Here is a 20,983-nt window from a genome sequence, read left to right on the forward strand (position 1 = left end):
CCGCGCGAGCGCTGGAGTGCGTGTTTACCCAGAGCGGCGCGGGCGACGGGCGGCGGGCGGACTGCGGTGGGGGCGGCCCCCCCCCCGTGTGTGCTGGAGTTTGTATGTGCAAATGCGGTTTCGTGCATCCACGTGTGCCCCAGCTGCCTGTGTGTCCAGTGTGTGAGGGAGGGGAGGGGAGGAGCCCATTACACGGGTTAGGGAAGCTGCCTACCATTACAGCCCGGCCGGACCAGACTCCACTGGTGCTCCTGTCTTGGAAGGGAAAAGTTCAGGGTCCGCTGCGAGCTGTGCTGGTATCTCACATCTGCCCTCAGCCCCCTCAGCTTTATCTCCCTGATCTGTCTCCGTCCCTGAGGCCTGCCCCCAGGTGCTTCTAACCACTGCCTGGGTGATGACCAGAATTTCTCCCAAGTTTAAAGCAGCAGCCCCACATCTTCCCTGACTACCTAATAACTGCACACAGCCAAGAAATCATTCCTGATAGCTCCCTTCAAGCCTGCCTTCACCATTCCAGTTCATTTCCTCCTAATCTGTCTTCAGAAGGAAATCTAAGGGCTAAAGGCCCAGCACTAAATAGCCTAGCTGCTTAATAAACATTCGTGGAATGAGGGGATGGAACTGGAACACAAGATGGTGACCTAGCAAAACCTCTTCTAACCAAGTGCATCCTACCTGGGGCTCTTTCTCAGTATTGTGCACCCCTTATGACCACCTACATCTGCAGGGTGGAAACTCCCAACTAAACAGAAAGCAGAGATGTATTCACTAATTACTGGATTCAACGTAGGGCTCCTAATCCATGATCTCAAAATGTGAATTTTAATTCTAAGAATTCTGGAAATTGGAAGAAGGGATGAACAGAAGGGGGTTTTTTTGTTTTTGTTTTTGTTTTTCTAAATATCTGGTGGAGTCTCCCTTTTTCTAGGGGAAGGAGGAGAAAATAACAGAAGGGAAATGGTAAACTGGCGAAAAGGATGGAAATCGGGTGGGTAGTGCATGTGCATAATCCCAGCACTCCTGAAAGCTAAAGCAAGAGGATTACAAGTTTGAGCCCAACCTGGGCAATTTAACGACTTAGTGAGACCCAGTGTCAAAATAAAAAGTGCTGGGAATGTAGCTCAATGTGAGGACCCTGGATTCATTCAGGATCAGGGGACCCTCACAACTGACTCTCAACTTTACAAAAGAATTGCTAGTTCAGGTCAGTGCTTTGGATCTGGCAAAAATATCACCAGAAGCAGCTTCCAGGAAGTACAGAGGCAGGAGATGGCAGAGTCAAAGTTGGAGGAAAAGTGAAAAGGCTACTGGGACTTTCCCTTCTGTCCATCTAACTTCAGCACATATCCAGGTTCCCTCCTCACCAGGCCAAGAAATAGCTGCACCTAAGACCCTATCACACTCCTACACAATCCAGTTCTCAAAATTTGGGAGCAATCTCCTTCCTTATCAATTGAAAAGGGAATGAGCTGGAAACTAGAAAAAGATTGCACATTAGGATTTAAGAGTTCTAATTAGGCTGGGTGTGGTGGGGCACACCTGTAGTCTCAGCACTCAGGAGGCTGAGGCAAGAGGATCATTGAGAGTTTGAAGCCAGCCTGGGCTATATAATGAGTTCAAAGCCAGCCTGAACTACATACCAGACTCTGTTTTAAAAAAAAAAAGCTCTAATTAGAGAATTAAGAGTAGAGCTAAGGAGTTTCCCAATGTAGGCAAGTACTGCATTTAAACTAGAAGAGATACACAAGAGACAGGAGACATTTCAAGTGATCTTTCATCATTTCCTGTCAATACAGTGCTCATCTGTCCTCCCAGGCCCCTAAATTCTAAACCATTTTAAGAAAAGGGTCATTTGGACCAGAGATGTAGGTCAGTAGTAGAGCTCTTGCCTAGCATATGTGAGGCTCTGGGTTTGATCTCCAGTGATGGAAAAAAAAAAAAAAAGGCATTTATAAAAGAGAAGTTATGGTCTGTCTAGCCTAGTCTCTTCCACTTAATAAATGATAATACCAAGCCCACAAAAAGTATATAGTCCCACAGACAGTGACAAAGTCTGAGCCTTCTTGTGCCTTTTCTGCTCTGTGGCTCTTTTGCTTTCTTTAATCACCAGTGTTAGTGTTTAGCCTCAACCTGGTTCTCTTGTTGCAAACCAATCCCATTTCTGCTTTACCACACCTCTAAAGAAATAAGAATAGAGTGTACTTGTTCCATTCATAGACTCTTAAAAAGACAGCTATTCTCTCCTTGTCTTTTCCTCTTGTCCCCCACCTCCACCTTTTCCAGACTCCTTCTGCCCAACCTATTTCTCTTCTTTCCAGCTTCTGAAGTGCCCCCTACCTCTTGGAAACCCTGCCTCCTCACTCCCCTAACCCTTTGATTCTTTCTAACAAGCTCTGAATTTGATAGAGACCAAAAATGATGCTTTGGCAGCAGGTGATGGATAGAAGTGATCTGCCTCCTACAGGAATGCTATTTAAAGGGGTAGCCCCACAATCCTCTCCTTCCAAAGTGACAAGAGAAAAGCCTGCTCTTCAATCTCACCAGTGCTGCAAACTCAGCTCAAGTTAACTTCTGACTTCCCCAACCTGCACCCTGGCCTGCTGTTCCTGCTTCCTGTGCAGGTAGGAGGGAGAGTACTTGACAACTCATGAGGTGTGGGGGCTGAGGGGGACTCATTTTCATCTCCTTTGATGACAGGTACTCAGGAGAAGCAGGAGGACCTGTAGGGAGGAGGACTGGAAGAACACTCTTCCCCCAACAACGTGAGTGCATTTCAACCATGTGCCAGCTTCTCAATATCAAACTTTGTTGGAAAAGAACAGATCCTGGCATGAGGACCTAAGGCTAAGGAAGCCTTATCCCTAGCCAGAATCTCCCTCCTTCTTGGGTCCAGCTGCTCAAACCACAATTTTTTTCTTCCTGCAAGGCAAAGTGCCAGAGGGCAAGGTCTCCTTGGCCACACCTCTGACCTTCTGCACCTTGAGGCTGCCTTCCTCACCTGCCCACTAGATCCAACACCATAGCTGAAGCAGCAAGATCTCCCCTGCCCAAGGGAAAGTGAACACCTGGCACACATCTCCTGGACCTGGTGGGAAGGATAATTCCACCTCATTGCTACAAATGAGTTAATGGAGACTTTAATGAAAACACTGCACTAATGAAAATGCTGAGGCTAGAACCTACTGTCTGCCTCCAAGACAAAACAATTAGAATCAGAATTTCTCCTGATTGTTGTTCCTCACTTGTTTTTGAGCCCATGTAAAGCAAGCTGAGGATCTGGGAGCAAAAACCAGCTCACTGACTGTGCTCCAGGTTGTAAAACATCAGAAAGTGGTCAGGGAAACAAATTGCTGAAATCCTGATAGGTTCTGTTATCCTATCTGTCCCTTCACCCCTTGACACTCACCCTTTGTTTCAAGTGGTCCTCTGTGTCCTCACCTCCTCCTACTGGGGATCTGCGCTCTAAGTCTTCCCTTATGAAGCAGCAGTCTGGTCAGGAAAGAAAGCCTAGGACTAACATCAGACTTAGATCCCAATTGTAGTTCTACTGCTAAACATAGGACTTTCATTAAGTCATTTGATGCTGTTGAATTTGTTTCCTGACCTGAAATTAGGAAGCCTCCCTGGCTACCTTGCAGAATTGCTGTAAGGATACAAAAGTGCATTGAAAAAGTACACTTGGTACGTAAATTGGTGTATAATTACATGTTTATAAAGAGATATGGCAAGATGCAAAATTTTAGAAATGGAGAACAACTCTGTTGTACCAGAGGTTGGGCTGGAAAAGGGGGTTACAGGAGGGAAGTGGATGTGATTATAAAATAGCAACATGAAGGATCCCTGTGATGCTCGAACTGCCCAGAGTCTTGACTGTGGTGGCGGATGAACAGACCTACATGTGACAAAGCTCTATAGAGCTAAATACACACACAGAGAGAAACGAGTGTAAGTAAAACTGGGACATCTGAATAAGATCAGTGAATTATATCAATGTCAATATCCTGGTTGTGCTAGTGTACTATAGTTTTGTGAGCTGTTACCATTGAGGAAAACTATATAAAGGTACATTGGCTCTTTCTGTATTATTTCTTACAAGTGCACATGGGTTTACTATCTCAATGAAATTTTTAATTTAAAAAGGGTACTGTGTTTACCCTCCATGCCCTTGCATCAACTTGTCTTGCTGTCCTCTGGGAGAATTCGGGTAGGTAATGCCCCATGAAAATGGGGAAGGGTCTCTATCCATTCAAGCTGAAGAAATGAGCAGAGATATTAAGAACGTAGGATCATTGATTAGATCCTTCTGAGCCTTCTCTTATTCGTCAGTTGCACTCAGTCTCAGTAGGCCTGACACTGAATCACTCCTTAGAATGCAATGTCCTTCCCAATGCCCTTCCAAGGAAGGACAATTAGCTGAGGCATGAAGCAGGATTCTTTGTTGCTTCTTTCCTAAAGAGCAGCAGACAGTTGCTGCTAAGAAAAACTTGTGTGTTGATTATGGGTGCCAAGTAAAGAAAGTATTGACTAAGCCCAGGTCTGGAGAAATAAAAACAAGCACACATAAAACCCAAAGCAGCTATCAAGTAGGTTTAATAAAGGCAGGATGGTTTTACTGACAGCCAACAATTGCTTCCCTTTCATCATAAAAATATGGGCATGATTCTAATTAATCAACTAGACAATTATATTTGCCCATTCCAACCACTCCAGACTGTGACGTACATGATCTGGTGCTCCAGTAGTCTCTGGCAGCAGAGATGGATGGGGCCACTGCTTCCTGCCATGGAGTTCACTAAACCTAGTTTAGTGCTATCTTGAATGCCCCAGGCTCTGTGACACTTGAAATTCTAATTAGTGCAGAAAAGGGCTAAGTTGAAACAACTTGTACTCCCTCAAGGATACGAACTCTCAGGGCCCTACAACCTAATGAGGTCTGTGAAATTTAAGATCTAGAAAAGAAATCCCTGCCTCGAGCAACAACTGTACCTAGGCTGAAAAGAGGATTTGGGGTTAAGTTAGTTCCTCCAAATAGGAGGCAGAATGTCCCCAAATGGATAGGGGAGGGAAAACCCACATGAGTCTGGTCCACTTGGCTGTCACATGACCTAGGATTAACCTGGACTACCCCTCTCCTCTGGGCTGTGGAGGTATCAGAGAAAAAGCAGGCAGGTGAGAGCAGCAGAAAATTTACTCATTATCCACAATGCGGGAGGGACAGTGAAACTCCAACTGGGGCAGTGAGGGTGCTTCCTCCCTATCCCAGTGGGAAAAGCAGGCAAATAGAGGCAAAGGAAGAGGCCCACAGAGAAGAGAGGTCCCTTTTCTACTCCTCTGCAGTAGGAGCATGTCGGATGTTTGCTGAACACATTTGGGAAAGGAAGAGAGGAGATAATCGTCCTAATGAATGTGCAGGAGACAATAGCAGCTCCAGTGGGAGGATTATAAGCTCATTATGGTTTAATATGATGATTGATCATCTCTGCCCGCTAGCGTTATCCTAGAATAGTGATGAAGGTCGGAGGGGCCCATGCCTGTCAGAGCTCAAGCTCTAGTCACTGGAAGATAGGAAATGTACTTATATGTTGCTTGTTTTTTCATGATAAAAATTCACACACGCGGGCCGAGGATTTAGCTCAGTGGTTTTGCCACCTGCTGCGTAAGCGCAAGGACCCGAGTTCGATCCCCAGTACAAAAAAAAAAAAGAAAATTCACACACGTGGCCCCAGTCCTCCAACTGTCCATAAACTGTCCTCCATGCCTCCAGCATGCCCTGCATCTTTCTCTATGACTTCTCAGCCCTAGATTGTTTCTCTATGCACCTGTTCATCAGTTCTGGCTCCTAACCCTCTCCCTAGTGACCCCACCCCACTCCCACCCCTTGAGAAAATGACCACAGCTTCCACTCTGACACGGCTTTTGATGGATGCAAAGGGCCTTTCAGTAGGTATTGGCAGGCACTCGATTCAGGTGGAAGGCCCGGGATACCTCCCGATAGGCATTTCGAAGCAGGACATAAGGGAAACAGGACTCCAGCATGTCCAGAGTCAGGAAGGATGACTCCTCCACCACCTGGAAGAGACAGGTCCAAGAGATGAGCACCTCTGGTAGGATATACATCTGTGACACTGTTCTTCATGTGATTCCCAGACCTTCTGTGGCCTTAGAGTTACAAGTGAACAGGGTTCCAAATCATTTTGCCCTTCCTCTCTCACTTGGTTTGGCTCCAGGAGGGCAGCAATGCCTTCTCAGTTCCCTTAGAATCATCCATATCCCCTTCATCAGAGTAAATATGAAGGGCACAGAAGCAGAAGGGAGGGGGAAAAAAAACTTTTCTAGGGGCAAAAGAGGGAGGGGGAGGGAGGGAGAGAGGGAGAGATGGAGAGAGAGGGAAAGAGGGGGAGAGAGAGACAGAGAGAGAGACAGAGAGAGAGAGAGAAACATTCTCTCCAAGATATTAAATCCTATGTGAGTGGGCAGCACAGATCAGACGCTGGTAAAGATGGATAAAAGTGCTAATTACAAAGCTCTGCAGCAAGAGAAACAATTGTCACTGCAAGCCAAGCAAGAGGGGTCTGGAATCCACATGGGTCCTCTTGTGCTGGGCTTTAGTCTCCTCTCTCTCTTACTACAGTGCTTGGGGAACAGTAAGGATGCTACATAAAGGAGCAGGCATGATTAATTAGTTTAATTACAAGCCTGTGTGCTGTGGTAATCCTAGCAGCCCCCACAGCCAAGCAGGAAGATAGATCAGGATGCCTGGATAAGACTAAGGATGAGGGCAGGGCTGGGGGTGAGCAGAGGGGGATGTTCCACAGAGCAGCACAACCCAACATCAGACTGGAGGGTCTCCATCCCTGGGGGAGAATCAGGTGTATTTCCTTCATTATCCTCCTCATCCAATAGGTTACAGGGACTGAAATCATGCTCTGGTGAGGTGTGTCCCATACCATACAGCTGGTAGACCCCACATATGGCCCCTCCCCAATATATGTGCTATTTCAAGTTCTGAAAATCCACTAAGAAAACCTACCATACCTAAACACGTTCTCTCTCTCTCTTTCTCTTTCCCTTTAAAGTTTTACAATTTGTAAGATTTTGCTGTTCTCAAATACCTGCAATATGTGCAGTACACACAGCAGCCTCAGAAGAGCAGACCCTGCAAGCCAAAGGCAAGAAAATCTGCTGACAAAATTGCAGCCCTGATCCAGGTTGACAGCAGAAAGAATTCCTTGCTTGACAAGATTTCCAAACCTAGACCAAGTAAAAGATGAACCCTCTTCTCCAGATACTGTACTACCCTCAGGTACCTGGAAATGAGTGATGACTTCAAGAAGCATCCACTGGCCCATGACTTCCTAGTCTCCACAAAGCGAAAGAAAATAACAGGGCTCCTAACTGACAGGTGTTTATGGTGGTGGAGGACCAAAAATTTAGTTTCTATTCCCAAATCTGCCCATGTGTTTTAGAGTTTCTTTCTCAGTTTCTTCACCTATGAATTGTAAGAAATGGACTAATTACCAGGATCTGCTCTGGCTCTGACATTGACGATTCCATGATGCTGTATGAGAGAGGCATTGCTTTCTCCCAAGAAATCTATGCCAGGAACAGACTAGCAACACTGGGTGGACACTCCCCAGATTTGATAGCAAACAGAAAGACTCCAGGGAGAGAAGTGCTGGTCAGAATTTAGGGCTACATAAGTAGCCTTTTAACTCAGAATACAGCTCTGTTCCCTCCAGTCATTTCCAATTTCTCTGTCAAAACATTTGCATTTAAATTGCTTTGCAGCATCTAGTCCCTCCAACCTCCACCTCCAGCACAAAAAGAGCCTAGTCCTAGCTCTGCTCCACCATTCTGTCAGCCTTACTGGGAGGACCCAAGAGACAAGCACTTCTCACTCTTTGGGGCAGGGGTTGGAGTAGAGGTCAAGGCAGAGGAGTGGGAATGAGTGGCAACTGTGAATCACCTCCAACCTTATGGAGGTGAAAACCACCAGAAGAAATAAAGAGGGATGCCCAAATCACCCAGAAACAAAAATGAACAGCAGAGAGAGCTACTTCTGTTGTTGGTACTGTGTACTAGGCTCACATATATTATCTCATGAATTCTAACCACTCTGTCATAAGGATTGTTATCCACTTTTTTGCACAAGAAACCATGCTGCTCCAGACATGGTGGTCCACCAAGTCCACATCTAACCTTTGCCCTCCCTCTTCCCTCATTTGCCTCTTCTGCCCCTCTCCCCCAGCACACACATGCAACACACACACACACACACACACACACACACACACACACACACACACACACACACACACACCTTCCTACCCATTCTCTTCTCCATCATAATCCGTAATCAGCCCAGGCCTTTTCGAGATAGAGAAACTGAGACAGAGTTACCTCTTAGGACTTGAATATTTTTTTTAAAGTTTTATTATTCTTGTTTTTGAGACAGAGTCTTGTAATATAGTTCAGGCTGGCCTTGAACTTACAGCAATCCTCCTGCCTAAGCCTCCCAAGTGCTACGATTACAGATGTGCACCACCATGCCCCAAAGCCTGAATATTTAAGGAAGGGACCAGAAAAGAGTCTGCCCCTACATTTGGGGACCCAGGCCAAGAGTACAAATGGAGACCCACACAACAAATGTCTAAGAAGCAAATTAAACTAACAAACTATTATGCTCTTTCAACTTTCACAATATACCTTTGTAATTTCATGGAAATCTGAGCATGAATTAGGAATCCTTAGACTCCTCAGAGTTCTGTCCCAGAACAGGGTTAAAAAAAAGGAGAGGATCAGTTTCTTGCCTCTTCTTCCCAATTTCTCATACCAGTGTGAGGGATTTTATATACACATCGCCTTCCCTGCCTCTATATCTAAACTCCAGCCTCATATTTCTTAGGCACTATGGATATATCCACAGTCTCCCTCAGGAGATGGACTTGAAGAGAAGTTCCACCAAAGGCCCTACACAGGGCTAGAGAATTCTGGGGTCCCAGATACCTTTAGTGTTATTATAGGCAGCTGAGTTAGGTAGAAATATTATAGGCAGTCAGATAGGGCTTAGGCCCTCAGAAGAGTCAGGACAAAGGTGAAACACATCACAACTGTTGCCAGAGACACTTCTGTTGGAGACAGGGCCTCAAGATAAAGACAAAATGACCAGACCTGCATACTTCCTCAAAGGACAAACATTGGGCCTAATGAAATCTAGATAGACATCAACCACCACAGTGGGTGACCAGAGACCTCTGGACCTACCATTTCCTAGGAGAGGTCTTTGTTCTTTCCATCCACACTTGTTTCGTGACTTGTTTCCCAACTGGACCACTATTACCTAAGTGACTGTACTTATAACCTTATTAGTTAATCATGACTGTGGCCCCTTCGTACCTACTTGGGTTTCACTCCATAAAACTCCCCTGTAAAGTGGGGTCCCTGGCTACCCACTCGGGACCCCTCCTCTCAAGAGCTATCCTATCAATAAATATCTTCCTATTCTTAACCTCTGTTGTTCTAGAATTCATTCTTCTATTTTTAGAGAACATGAGATCTGCGTATCAGACAGCTAATAAGTTGGGAGTTATAATATTTCATATTTCATTTCTGATATTTTTCCTGTATCATTTTGAACTTTCAGGTGGGTCACAGGCTTCTAGTGGGAAAATTCTGTCCCCATAGACCAGATGAGGGCCTCTAAAACACAGGCTAGGAGCAGGAGAGCCTCTCCTGTCCATATCTAAGTGTGGAACCAACTTGGAGAATCAGACTTTTAGACCAAAAGAATGAATAAGCATGTTGAAAAGGGTCATGAGGAAAAATATTTTTTTAAATCAACTGAGTCAGAGTTCCCAGAACTTTCTGCCAGAGAAAGGCAAGCCCACAGCTTGGGATACAAGAAGAAGACAAAGCAGAAACTTCCTGATTCATGGCTCACCAGCCTCTCTGCCTCAATAGCTGAAATCCCTTCTCTTGTGGACCCACTCCCAAACCCCTTCAGTTCCACACTCCACTACCCAGTACACTCTTCATAGTACCCTTAAAGACAAGAAATATACTAGTTGGAAGTTATCAACTAAAAACAAATGCATGCTAGACAGGGAGTTTTCAATAAGGAACACTACCCCATGAGGTCAGATTCAGGACCATTGCAGGAAAAAGCATCCAGGCATCGAGAGGCCAAGAAGGCCCTGTCTTGCAGAGGAGTGCTTGAAACTCCACTCTGGGATTATAGGACATCTAGAATATATACTAGAATGTGAGGACAAACCCAGTGGGTCAGGCACAATTTAATTTTATTAATGCTTTTAGGTGATGATAATGGCAGGGACCCAAAGACCCTAAAAAAGGAAGTCTCCCTCCAGCCTTTCCTCTCTTTTCCCAGGCAAGCTTAAACAAGATACATACCAAGCGCATGAGCAGAGAAATGGATTCTCGATTTCTGGTTTTAAGCTTGTCAGTCTCCTGGCCCAGCTGCAAGAGGCTGACAGAGGCCACCTGTAAAGACAGAATTGTAAAGCAGATTTTATGGAGGTCACAGTAGGACAGCCTTAGGCTATAACAAGTTAAGAAAAGATCAAGGGGGAGTTAAGAAGTGCTGGGATGAGTGAAGCTCAGCCGTCCCAGCAACCGGAAGGAAGCTCCCCGCCTCCATCCCAGGCTCCTAGGGCAGTGAAGCTCAGCCAGTCCCAGAACCCTGAAGGAAGCTCCCCCACTGCCATCCCAAGCTCCTAGGGCAGAGAAGGTGAGCTGTGTGGGGGCCAGAAGCAGCCCCGCCCCCCTGCTGTGGAAATGAGAAGACACATAAACAAGCCTCAAAAACAGACTTCCAGATCACCTACAGCAACCCCAAAGGAAAACGAGATGGAACACTCTGATACTCAACCACCTGGACTCTCTGAACTGGCAACAAAAGAGGATCTGGGAAAAATGAAATCAGAAATAATTACTCAGATAACAGCAAAGATTGTGCTCATGGTGCATGACATGATTAATAAATCTAGAGAGGACACAGATAAAAAAATAGAGGATCTGAGGAACATGATGGAATCCCAACATAGGAAACAAATGGAATCCATAAAACAGATACAAACAGATTTCCAAGAGATTAAAAACTCCATCGAAAGTCTGCACAGCAGAATGAACCAATGTGAGGATAGAATTTCACATATAGAAGATAAGATTGCAATTAGTGAGGAAGAAAAGAAAAATTGCTTTAAAATTGTAAGGGAACATGAGAAATCAATCCAGCAGCTGCTAGACGATGCAAAGAAGAATAACATAAGACTGATTGGAGTCAAGGAAGAAAGAGGAGAGAGTGCAGATGACATAAAAAAACTCTTCACAGAAGTGATGGCAGAAAACTTCCCAAGCATGGGGAAAGAACTCGACATACAGATAAGTGAGGCATATACGACTCCAGCTAGCCTTAATCAAAAAAAATCTAGACATAGGCATATAATAGTTAGAATTCCAGAAATCCAACAGAAGAATAAATTTCTACAAGCAATGAGAGAAAAGAAACAAATCACATACAAAGGAAAGCCCATCAGAATCACAGCAGACTTCTCAATGCAAACCCTCAAGGCAAGAAGAGCTTGGAGTGATGTATTTCAAGCCCTAAAGGAAAACAGCCTCCAACCCAGATTGATGTACCCTGCAAAACTATCTTTCAAAATTGATGGAGAAATAAGATACTTTCATGATAAAGAGCACCTCAGGAACTTCATGAATACCAAACCGGCACTCCAAAAACTTTTAGACAATACCCTAGGAAAAGACAATGAGGATCACAACCCCAGGAAACCCAGCAGAATGAATCCATTGGGCGTGACAAATTAAACGCAAAGGGGGAGAATCCAACAAAAAGAAAAAGTCATGACAAGGCTTTTAAAATTTTGACTTCATCTCCCTAATGAGTGTATAATTCAATCTTATTATTGTACTGATTAGTATTTTTCTGATTCTAGAATTCCACACCATTCCTTGTGCTATACTGGCTCTTTATCATCTTCTTATGTCTACATTTTAATTGGGTTATCTATTAATGAGCTCTAAGAATTCTTTATATATTCTGCTCATAGGTTATATGCATTGTAAATATGATCTGTTTAAGGACTACTTTTCATTTTAATGATGTCATTTAAAGTTCTAAATTTTGATGGAATCTCATTTATCAATTTTTTTTTCTTTTATACATCATGGTTTTTGTATCCTAAGTAGTTCTTGCCTACCCTGAATTCATAAATATTTTCCTTTATAATTTCTTCTTAAAGTTTCATACTTTTAGGCTTTCTTATTTAGGTTCATAGATCCCTTCAAGTTATTTTCATGTATGGAAAAAAAGGGTTGAGGTTCATTTTTTATATATGGATACCAGGTGTTCTAGTGCCATTTGCTGAAGACACTATCTCTTCCTCGGCTCTTGAATTGAGTTTATATTCTATAAAATGCTAATGTTAAATAATCTTTCAAAACTCAGTGGACCATATATGTGTGGTTCTATTTCTAGATTCTCTGTTTTATTCAAATGAGCTATATGTCTTTCCTTACACCAACACTGCCTTGATTACTGTAGCTTTAGAAGAAGTCTTAAAATTGGGTGCTAAATGTCTTCCAACACTGTTTTTGTTTTTGTTTTTGGCTTTTCTGGGTCCTTTGTACTCCTACATAACTTTTAAATTTCAATATCCAGTTCTTCATTTATAGCAAGTATACACAGACCTGAATTTTTATATATACCTTGGTGTTTTCTAATCCTGCTAAATCCAAGTACAAGTTCTAGGGGCTCCTAGAGATTTCTTAGTATTTTCTCTGTAGATGATCATTTCATCTACATATAAAGATTTTGCTTCTGCAATGCCAATCCTATCCTAGTTGTGTCATTTTACTGCCAGACTATTTTGGTTTAGACCTTTGTTTCAAAGTCTAATGGACAGATGAGGAGTAGGCATATATGCCCTTGTTCCCCAGTTTAGAGAGAAAGCATTGTATCATCCCCATTCATAGAAGGAGTTTTTGTTGGAAGTATGGAGTACATGTCTTTGATCTGTTGAGAAGGTTCTGTTCTACTTCTAGTCTCCTGATAGCTTTTACCATGAACAGCTGTAGAATTTAGTCCAATACTCTTTCTCCAACTACTGACAGGATCATATGGCTTTCTCCTTTCCTCTGTTAAAATGATTACTTTTGGGGGTGGATCTTCCAATGCTGAACCAACACTGCCATCCCTATAAAAAAATCACTTTCTACATACTGCCAGATCTGACTTCTAAGAGTTTGTTTTGTTAAAGAAATTTCTATCTATGTTCATACTTTTTTTTTCTATTATCTTTATCCAGTTTTAGGATGAGCACAGTGTTGAGTTCCTAAAATGAGGGGAGAAGTGTTCCTTCTTTTTTCTGCTTTAATTGTTTGATATAATTTATCAGTTAAAATGTTTATGAGCCTGCTGTTGTCATATAGGCAGGTTTTCAAGCTAGGAATATACTTTAATAGGTGGTATTCAAATTTTATATTTCCTCCAGAGTTAGTTTCATTAATTTGTCTTCTAAGTTACTTCTTAGAAGTTGTCAAATTTATTTCAAAAAAGATTTTTGTAATATGCTTTCTATATCCTTTTAAATTCTGTAAAATCTGTGGTAATGTCTCCTAGATCTTGATATTGTAATTTTAAAAATGTATAACTGATATTGTGTAACAGGAAGAAAAGATCTAAAAGAGCAGGGGAATTGGGAGGGGTAGGGGAAGGGAAAAAAGGGAAAGGAAAAAATATGAGAAGAGGAAAAAAATGGAAACAAGGTCTTTGCAAATAGGGAAGGTGGAGGGGGTGAAGGGAGGGGCGGGGGGGGGGAATAAGAACCAAGAGACTCATGTAATGGTACAAGATCCCAATGATGAATGTCACTGTATTTTATACCTAAAATGTACCAATAAAGTTAAGGGGGGGGGGAGTGCTGGGATGTCCTGAGGGCTCAGGGTGGAAGAGTGGCAAGTCCCCTAGGTTTCAGAGGCACAAGTGGCCTATAAAACAGCCTGGATTCCCTTGGCCTGCCTGTGAAGACAGCAGGAGCTTGCTGAGGGGGCTGGAGGTAATGGGGCAAAGGCAAGTGAAGAACCTAGAATAAAGGCTGATGTTGCTGTGTGCCCAGAGATTAATGTCTCTTCCAAGGCAGGCTCCAGACACCTCTGTCATCAGGCTGTTTACAGCTGAGCCAGAGCAGAGCCTCTGATTCAGACCCAGTGCTCTTGGTATTCTCCTCCCGTCAACTCCCAAGTGGCTGTCATCTCCATTTACCTCCAGGCCCCCAACAGATCAAAGAGGGAGGAAGAACTGAGTCACATCCCAGGCCCAGGCTACCTGCATTTAGCAAACAAATAGGTGAAAAGGGAAAAGGAGGGGAGAAAATTCCCTTCTCTTCCCATCTTGGAGATCTGATATGAATCCTCTTTACATGTAAGATGCTCAGAGCCCATTTTGTCTGGTTGGCTGTCCCAGCTTAAACAAAGACCCTCTAACCAATCTAGGGCCTCTGACATGTACTTCTCAGGACAAAGACATAATTCCTGAAAGAACAATGAGGTCACTATTTCCTTCTGGAAAGAGAAAAGTGCACCACTAGTTCTGAAATTAAGACTATGCATAGGCCAGGGATTTAGCTCAGTGGTTCTACCACCTGCCTCACAAGCACAAGGTCCTGAGTTCGATCCCCGAAACCCCCCCAAAAAAAGACCATGTGTGGTGAAAGAAGCTCCCTATTACTGAGAATGCTCAAGCAAGCAAGCAGACAATGAACCATATATCAGAAGTGTGTGGATAGGAATCCTCTAAGGAAGATTTAGCATGAGAAACTCTAGAGTCTCTTTCAACTAAGGAAGGAGATTATTTATTTTGTGTTTTTCCAGAGGCAAAACTAAGATCAATAGTGATAGTTACAGGGAGTCAAACTTTGGCTAAAAACATTTCTTAAGCAGTTTTTCAAACAAACTGAACATGACCTACCGTAGAATTCACTGCCTGACTGTAAACTCCAATCCCTAGAAATCTAGAACAATGGTTCTCAAAGTAAGAACCCAAAACAAAGAACAGCAACATTAGCCAGGGAAAATGTAAAGAAATGCAAATTCTTCAGGTGATTCTGACTTACAATAAAGTCTGAAAACCAGTCATTGATAGCTTGTCAGTACAGAGTTAGAAAGGGACGTATAGACTATAAAATAGCATTTCTACAACTTTAATGTGCATTTGATCTCATGGAAATCAAATCAGCAACACAGATGCCTGGCCTCAACCTAGAATGTTCCAATTCAGTAGTTCTGGGGTAAAGATCAGAAACCTTTATTTTAACAAGCGCCCAAGGATGTCCTTATGGACCAAGGTACTGGGTCATAGGTTCAGTATAATCTCCCTGATTTATAGGTAAGAAAACTAAGACTCCACAAGTGTTGGTCTTTAGAAGTCACACAACTTTGTAGTGGTAGAATTCAGATTATCTTACTCTGTCCAGAAATCTTTCCTAGTATCCTCCACCTGTTGGGGGAATTTAGAACAAACTCCTGCCTTTTCAATAGTAGCCTTTCACTATTTCCTGAATGAATCAGGTAGGAAGTTAGACTCGAAAGCCTGTTTACCAATAACTATCTATGAACTTCAAACAAATTCTACCCCTTGATAATCTCCCATTCCTTACAACCTAGAACTACTTACCACCAGAAACTCCTTGAGGTGAGTTTCAATGTTCTTGTTGTAGAGCGTGAAAAGAGCAGCAGACACCTGGATGATGGCCTTGGTCAAGCAGTGGATGTTGTTGTTATAACCTAGGTTATTATGGATAGAGAGGCAGTGACACAAAGGAAATGACAAAGTGAGCCACCCCAGCCTGACCTCAAGTGGTAATTTCTCATATTTTCAATCTGGGCCTCTCCTATATGACACCAAAAGGACTAAAAGACAGTTGGGGGTTAGAGGAAGGATAGTCTGACATTTATTTGACTAGAATAAAATTTCATTGTTCACTCCTGAGTGCTTTTTGTTTTTTGTGTTGTTGTTTGAGACAGAGTCTGTTAAATAACCCAGGATGGCCTCAAATTCATGATTCTTCTGCCTCAGCCTCTAGAGTGCTGGGATTACAGGCATGTGCAGACACCCCCAGCTCAGGTGCTTTTTGTTTTTTGTTTTTGGTACCAGGGATCGAACTCACACACTTAATTCAAAAAGAAACTCATAGACTGAAAATCAAAGGGTGGAAAACAATACTCCATGCAACAGGAACCTGAAAAAAAAGCAGGAGTAGTTATACTATTTGCTGACAAGCTGGATTTCAAACCAGACTAATTAAGAGAGATAATGAAGGTCACTACATCTTTCAAAAGAGAACAACCTAAGAGGAAGAGATGACAATCAAAAATATATAGGGAGACCTTGCGCTTGCGAGGCAGGTGGTAGAACCACTGAGCTAAATCCCTAGCCCGCTCAGGTGCTTTTTGAAACAGAAATTTACACCTGAATCAGAACTCTGTATATTTCAGGTAAGTGTCTGTGTCTCATTTGTCTCAACTCCACTCCAGGACACTAACTTAGACAGCACTGGTCCTCAAAGCTCCTCCTTACTTACCGTCTTTCTCAATGCTATAGAAAGAAGAAGGGTCAGTGGCAAGGAGAGGGAGGGAAACAGCAAGAAAGATCAAGAGCAGACAGGCCAGCTTGTATTCCTCTTCAGGGGATGAGTTATCTGGTGAGAGGGAAAAAAGAGAAGTGACAAAGGTCAGCAAACAGGTTGTCTTCGCAGGAATCCCATTGTACAGAATTATGTTCACACGAGAAAATATTGATGGACACACTTTATCAAGCACTGCAGGCAAATTATTATTACTGAAGGAGACAAGACTGGCATCCACATATAGGGACAGCCTGAGTCTTGGAGGCCTCCCTTGCGAAAGGCAGGACTCTTAGCCAAGGGCTCTAAGACATCTGTCAGAGGCCTGAAGGGCTAGAGAAGCAAAAAGGTGAGCAAAGAGTCTCACCAACCAAGACAGAAGGAAAGGGGTGTGTCTTGTAATTTTGAAAGGGCTTAATGCCAGTCCCTCAGTTGTATTCTCTTCTGGGTATGTTAAGTACGAACATGCTAATCATAGGAACTGTGTCATGGGAAATATAAGAGACAAGCACGAGATCAGAGAAGGAGTGGATAGTGTCAAAGTGATTATGTGGGAGGGAAGAGCACAAGATCACCGTGGGGAACTTAGATACTATACCACACAACTTAGCATGAAATCATATACTATTTTGAAGTGTTCTCTCATTGATTCATTTGGATTAATATCATCTCCCCAGCCCAATTATATATACCTTTGAGAACTTGCTGAGCATCAAACAGACTCACTGAGAACTATTTAGCTGACTGGTAGATCAACTGGTTGGAACCTGAGGAGGGACCTCAGTCGTCTATGTAAGTATTTTCTGGAGGTTAGGGTCTATACTTTAAATCTTTCCTACCTCCCAGCTTATATCCTCCAAATTCATAATTACATTGACATTTCCCACCCAAAAGTAGGGCACAAGCCCTCCTTACTCCCTTGCCCCTGTCTTACCAGCTTTCAGATTGGCAATGGCAGCCACCAGAGCTGGGTCAATGTCACAGCCCACCCCTGCAGCAGATGCCAGCTCAAAGACACTCAGGGTTACCTGGCAGAAAAGGAAACAGCATTCTTGAGAGGAATCCCAGGAGAAAAGTGCTTACCAGAAGCTATAAGCAGCAGGATTCAAGGATCACCAAAATTTTTCCCCCAATACTGGGGATTAAACCCAGATTCTTCACAGTGAGCTATATTCCCAACCCCCTTTTTAAATTTTTATTTTGAGGTAGGGTCTTGCTAAGTCTCTTAAGTTCCCCAGGCTGGGTTCAAACTTGCAAACCTCCTGCCTCAGCCTCCCAGAATGCTGGTATTGTAGGCATTTGCCTCTATATGCAATTTTTGGATCAAAAATTTTAAACTTTTGGTGTGTTATCAATTTTTCTAGATATTCCTTTTATAGCTCTTCCTAGCCTGCAGGAGGAAAAAACAAAAAACCACATTCTTTAGAATGGCATTCAGGACATGCCACAGTACAAATTTACTTTTCAACCTTATTTCTCTAAGTGCTTTATTCAGTCAATGCAGCCAGGGTAATTTATCTACTGTCCCTAAATACAACTTTCTTTCTTTCATACTTCAGTTCATCCATCCCTTGCTGTACTATCCCTTCCTTTCCTCTACTTATACCTGCATGAGACAGCAGCCCTTTTCCTTAACCCAAATTTCATCTCATCTGTGAAGTGCTCTCTGGCTGCTTAGGCCTGAACCCTTCTATTCCAACCCAAATTGGTACTACTGACCTAGCATGAGTCACACACAGCACCTGGTATTTGTTATCTCTTCAGAGAGAAGGGGACACACATGACTTATCTCACCAAATGGACTAAAATGCTTAAACTCCCGGCATAGTAAAAAGTGAAGGCAGATTGGTAGAGAGGGAGAGATCTGGGCTCAAATCTTAGCAATACTGCTTACTAAAAATGTAACTTTAGGGCTGGGGATTTAGCTTAGTGGCACCATGCCTCCCTCACAAGCACAAGGTCTTGAGTTTGATCCCCGATATAAAAAAAAAAAAAAAAAGAAAAACAAAGGTTTGGCTAAAAGTTACTCAACCACTTTGAGCCTCAGTTTTCTCATCCATAAAACCGGAATACTACTACTTACCTCACAGAATTGTTGTGAAGATTAAATTAGACCATGGGAGTAAAGCACCTGGCCTAGTGACTAACAGCACACATGACACCTTTTCCTCCTCTTCCTTTACCTTAGAGCCAGGAACTGTGCTTTTTCTTTAACCTCTCTAGCAGTTCAACACCGTGTTAAGCACATAGAAGGCATTAAATAAAGATTGATTGATTGATACCTGAATCATTCATTGTACTTAGAATCAAGTTCCCAAGACACAGGACCCACCCCCTACTCCCACACCAAGTACTTAAACTCCTTTTGGGGTTTAAGAAAAAAATACTTTTAAAGTGTCCTGAAATAACCAGAATAATTGTTTCAATAGTGGACAACTATGTAACACATCTTTATGCCAAAATCCCCACAGACATTATAATATACACACACTTTGCCCACAGAACTGACACTGAAGCCAAATCTCAGCCATCTTCTGCTCTGCCCTTTATTTAAATCCCCTATGACCCAGATGACCCTGTTTGTCACAGCCATGGTCAAGCAGATCAGTGATCTGTGGTTTCCTAGAGGAAGAAAAGAATGTTGACTGGGGTCTCATTTTTCTCTTCTAATCTTATCAGGCCTCTGAAGCTGTAACAGAAGCCCTGATGGACGGGTAATCCCCTTCTCTGCCCCTACCTGCTGATTTTCACAGGCAAGCAGAGCCTAAAGGTCCGAGCTGCCAAACAGATGCCAGGTAGACAAGCTCTTGACAGCTGGAGCAGTCAGCCCCAACAGCAGCAGCTGCCAGAAACCCAGGCTCAGTGCAAAAGCAAAGAGCATTCAGGAGGAGCAGCCTAGCGGTGAGGCATTGCCCCTCGCTGCCCTCATGGCCAGGTGACCCCCAGGTGATTTCAGAAAGACAGAGGGGAAAGTTCATAACTTTTCTGATCCCAAAGTAAGTACATTTTTCTTAACATCCAATTTTAATTCTTCCTGCTCACCAGTTCCCTTGTATCTGAACTCTTTCCTTTAAAAGGATCAATTATAAGAGAAGTAGCCTCTTCTTTGTGTTGGAAGGACATTGTCCCCAGGCTTCAACTGCATTTCCTGCATGACACATTCATTTACTCTAGATGACTCAAAAGACAGGCTGACTGGGACAGGGTGGAATAGGGTGGGGAATGGACATTTAATTCATGTGTCTAAAGAAGCCCTTCTTCCTCTGTTGGGGGGGACCTGAGACAGGTGACACAGACATGGGGCAGGGAGTGGGGAGAAAGTTTAAGAACTGGGAGGGAAAAAAGGCCAGGAAAAAAAAAGAAAACTCTGAAGGCAGGGAGGGCAGATATGAATCAAAGAACCAAATCTTACAAATTGTCCAAGCTCGGTATCTAATCTGCATATTGCTCATTTCAAGTGAAAACTTATCCTAGATCCACCATCCTAGATCTCACCCCTTTCCCTTCAGAATATTTCTCTGATTCCCACAGGGCTCCCACTTCTTTCTGCACCCCCAGGTCTCCCCAACTCTGCCCTGTCTCTCCCCTAAAAAGCACTCCCAACTAGTTTTCCTGTTTGAATCCAGGCCCTTATCCCTGCAGTGTTCTTTAGACTACTCTCTCCCTTACAAGATCCCAGCTACATCCTCTCCCCACAGCAAAAGCCTCCTGGCTGGGTTCCACTGTTCACCCCTACCTTGATGTCTGTGTCTGGAGTGACAAACTCCTTCAGGCACTCAATGGGACTCATGAGAAACGGGCAGTGAGAGGAGAAAACCTGGAAGAAAAGAAGATGAGTGAACAGGACACAGCACAGAAGCCAACATCTCTAAAAACAGGTGGAAACAAACAGGAAAGGGGTCTTGACTTAGAGAAGAGCCTAGCCAGCTTTCTAAGCTGTCCTCCTTATGCATCTGGTTTCCTAAGCTCATCTCTCCACAAGGATTTTTCCAGGACCCCTGCCAAGCTAAGTGGCTTATATTCAGTGCTCACCAACCCCTTCCACAAACTTCTCTCACAAATCCTACCACAGAGGTGACTGTGATTCTCTAGCAGTTCCCTCCTACTCACCTCTCGAAGTCCATCTTGGGCCATGGCCCTAAAACTGAGGATCACTCCAATGATGGTCATCCGCTTCAGCACATTCTCAGCCCCTGAGGAGAAAGAAGGTTGTTAGAGAAGAGAACCTATGAGAATAGCGAAGGTTTGAACCCCCAGATCCCTGAAAAACCCTGCTGTTCACAATGCTGTTCCCATAGTCCTTCCTGACTGAGGAGAAGATGTTT

At 43.4% G+C, this 20,983-nt stretch overlaps 1 protein-coding gene across 3 annotated transcripts in view; it reads right to left on the reverse strand.

Annotated features, from left to right (window-relative positions):
- Positions 1–4,572: 4,572 nt before the first annotated feature.
- Nckap1l (NCK associated protein 1 like) overlaps positions 4,573–20,983 on the reverse strand; it is a 67,002-nt gene continuing 50,591 nt past the window's right edge. For all 3 annotated transcript variants that reach the window (XM_021250584.2, XM_004872808.3, XM_021250585.2), the window contains exons 25-31: positions 20,769–20,851; positions 20,395–20,475; positions 17,593–17,686; positions 16,617–16,733; positions 15,710–15,819; positions 10,411–10,500; positions 4,573–6,069 (exon numbers count right to left, since the gene is read on the reverse strand). In XM_021250584.2, the coding sequence (XP_021106243.2) occupies positions 5,938–6,069; positions 10,411–10,500; positions 15,710–15,819; positions 16,617–16,733; positions 17,593–17,686; positions 20,395–20,475; positions 20,769–20,851 (707 nt within the window). In that variant the 3' untranslated portion in view covers positions 4,573–5,937. The remainder of the gene's footprint in view (positions 6,070–10,410; positions 10,501–15,709; positions 15,820–16,616; positions 16,734–17,592; positions 17,687–20,394; positions 20,476–20,768; positions 20,852–20,983) is intronic.

This window comes from Heterocephalus glaber, unplaced genomic scaffold (genome assembly GCF_053883595.1).
Source record: "Heterocephalus glaber isolate CG9 unplaced genomic scaffold, H.glaber_assembly_v1.0 deba00001060, whole genome shotgun sequence".
NCBI classification, from domain to species: domain Eukaryota; kingdom Metazoa; phylum Chordata; class Mammalia; order Rodentia; family Bathyergidae; genus Heterocephalus; species Heterocephalus glaber.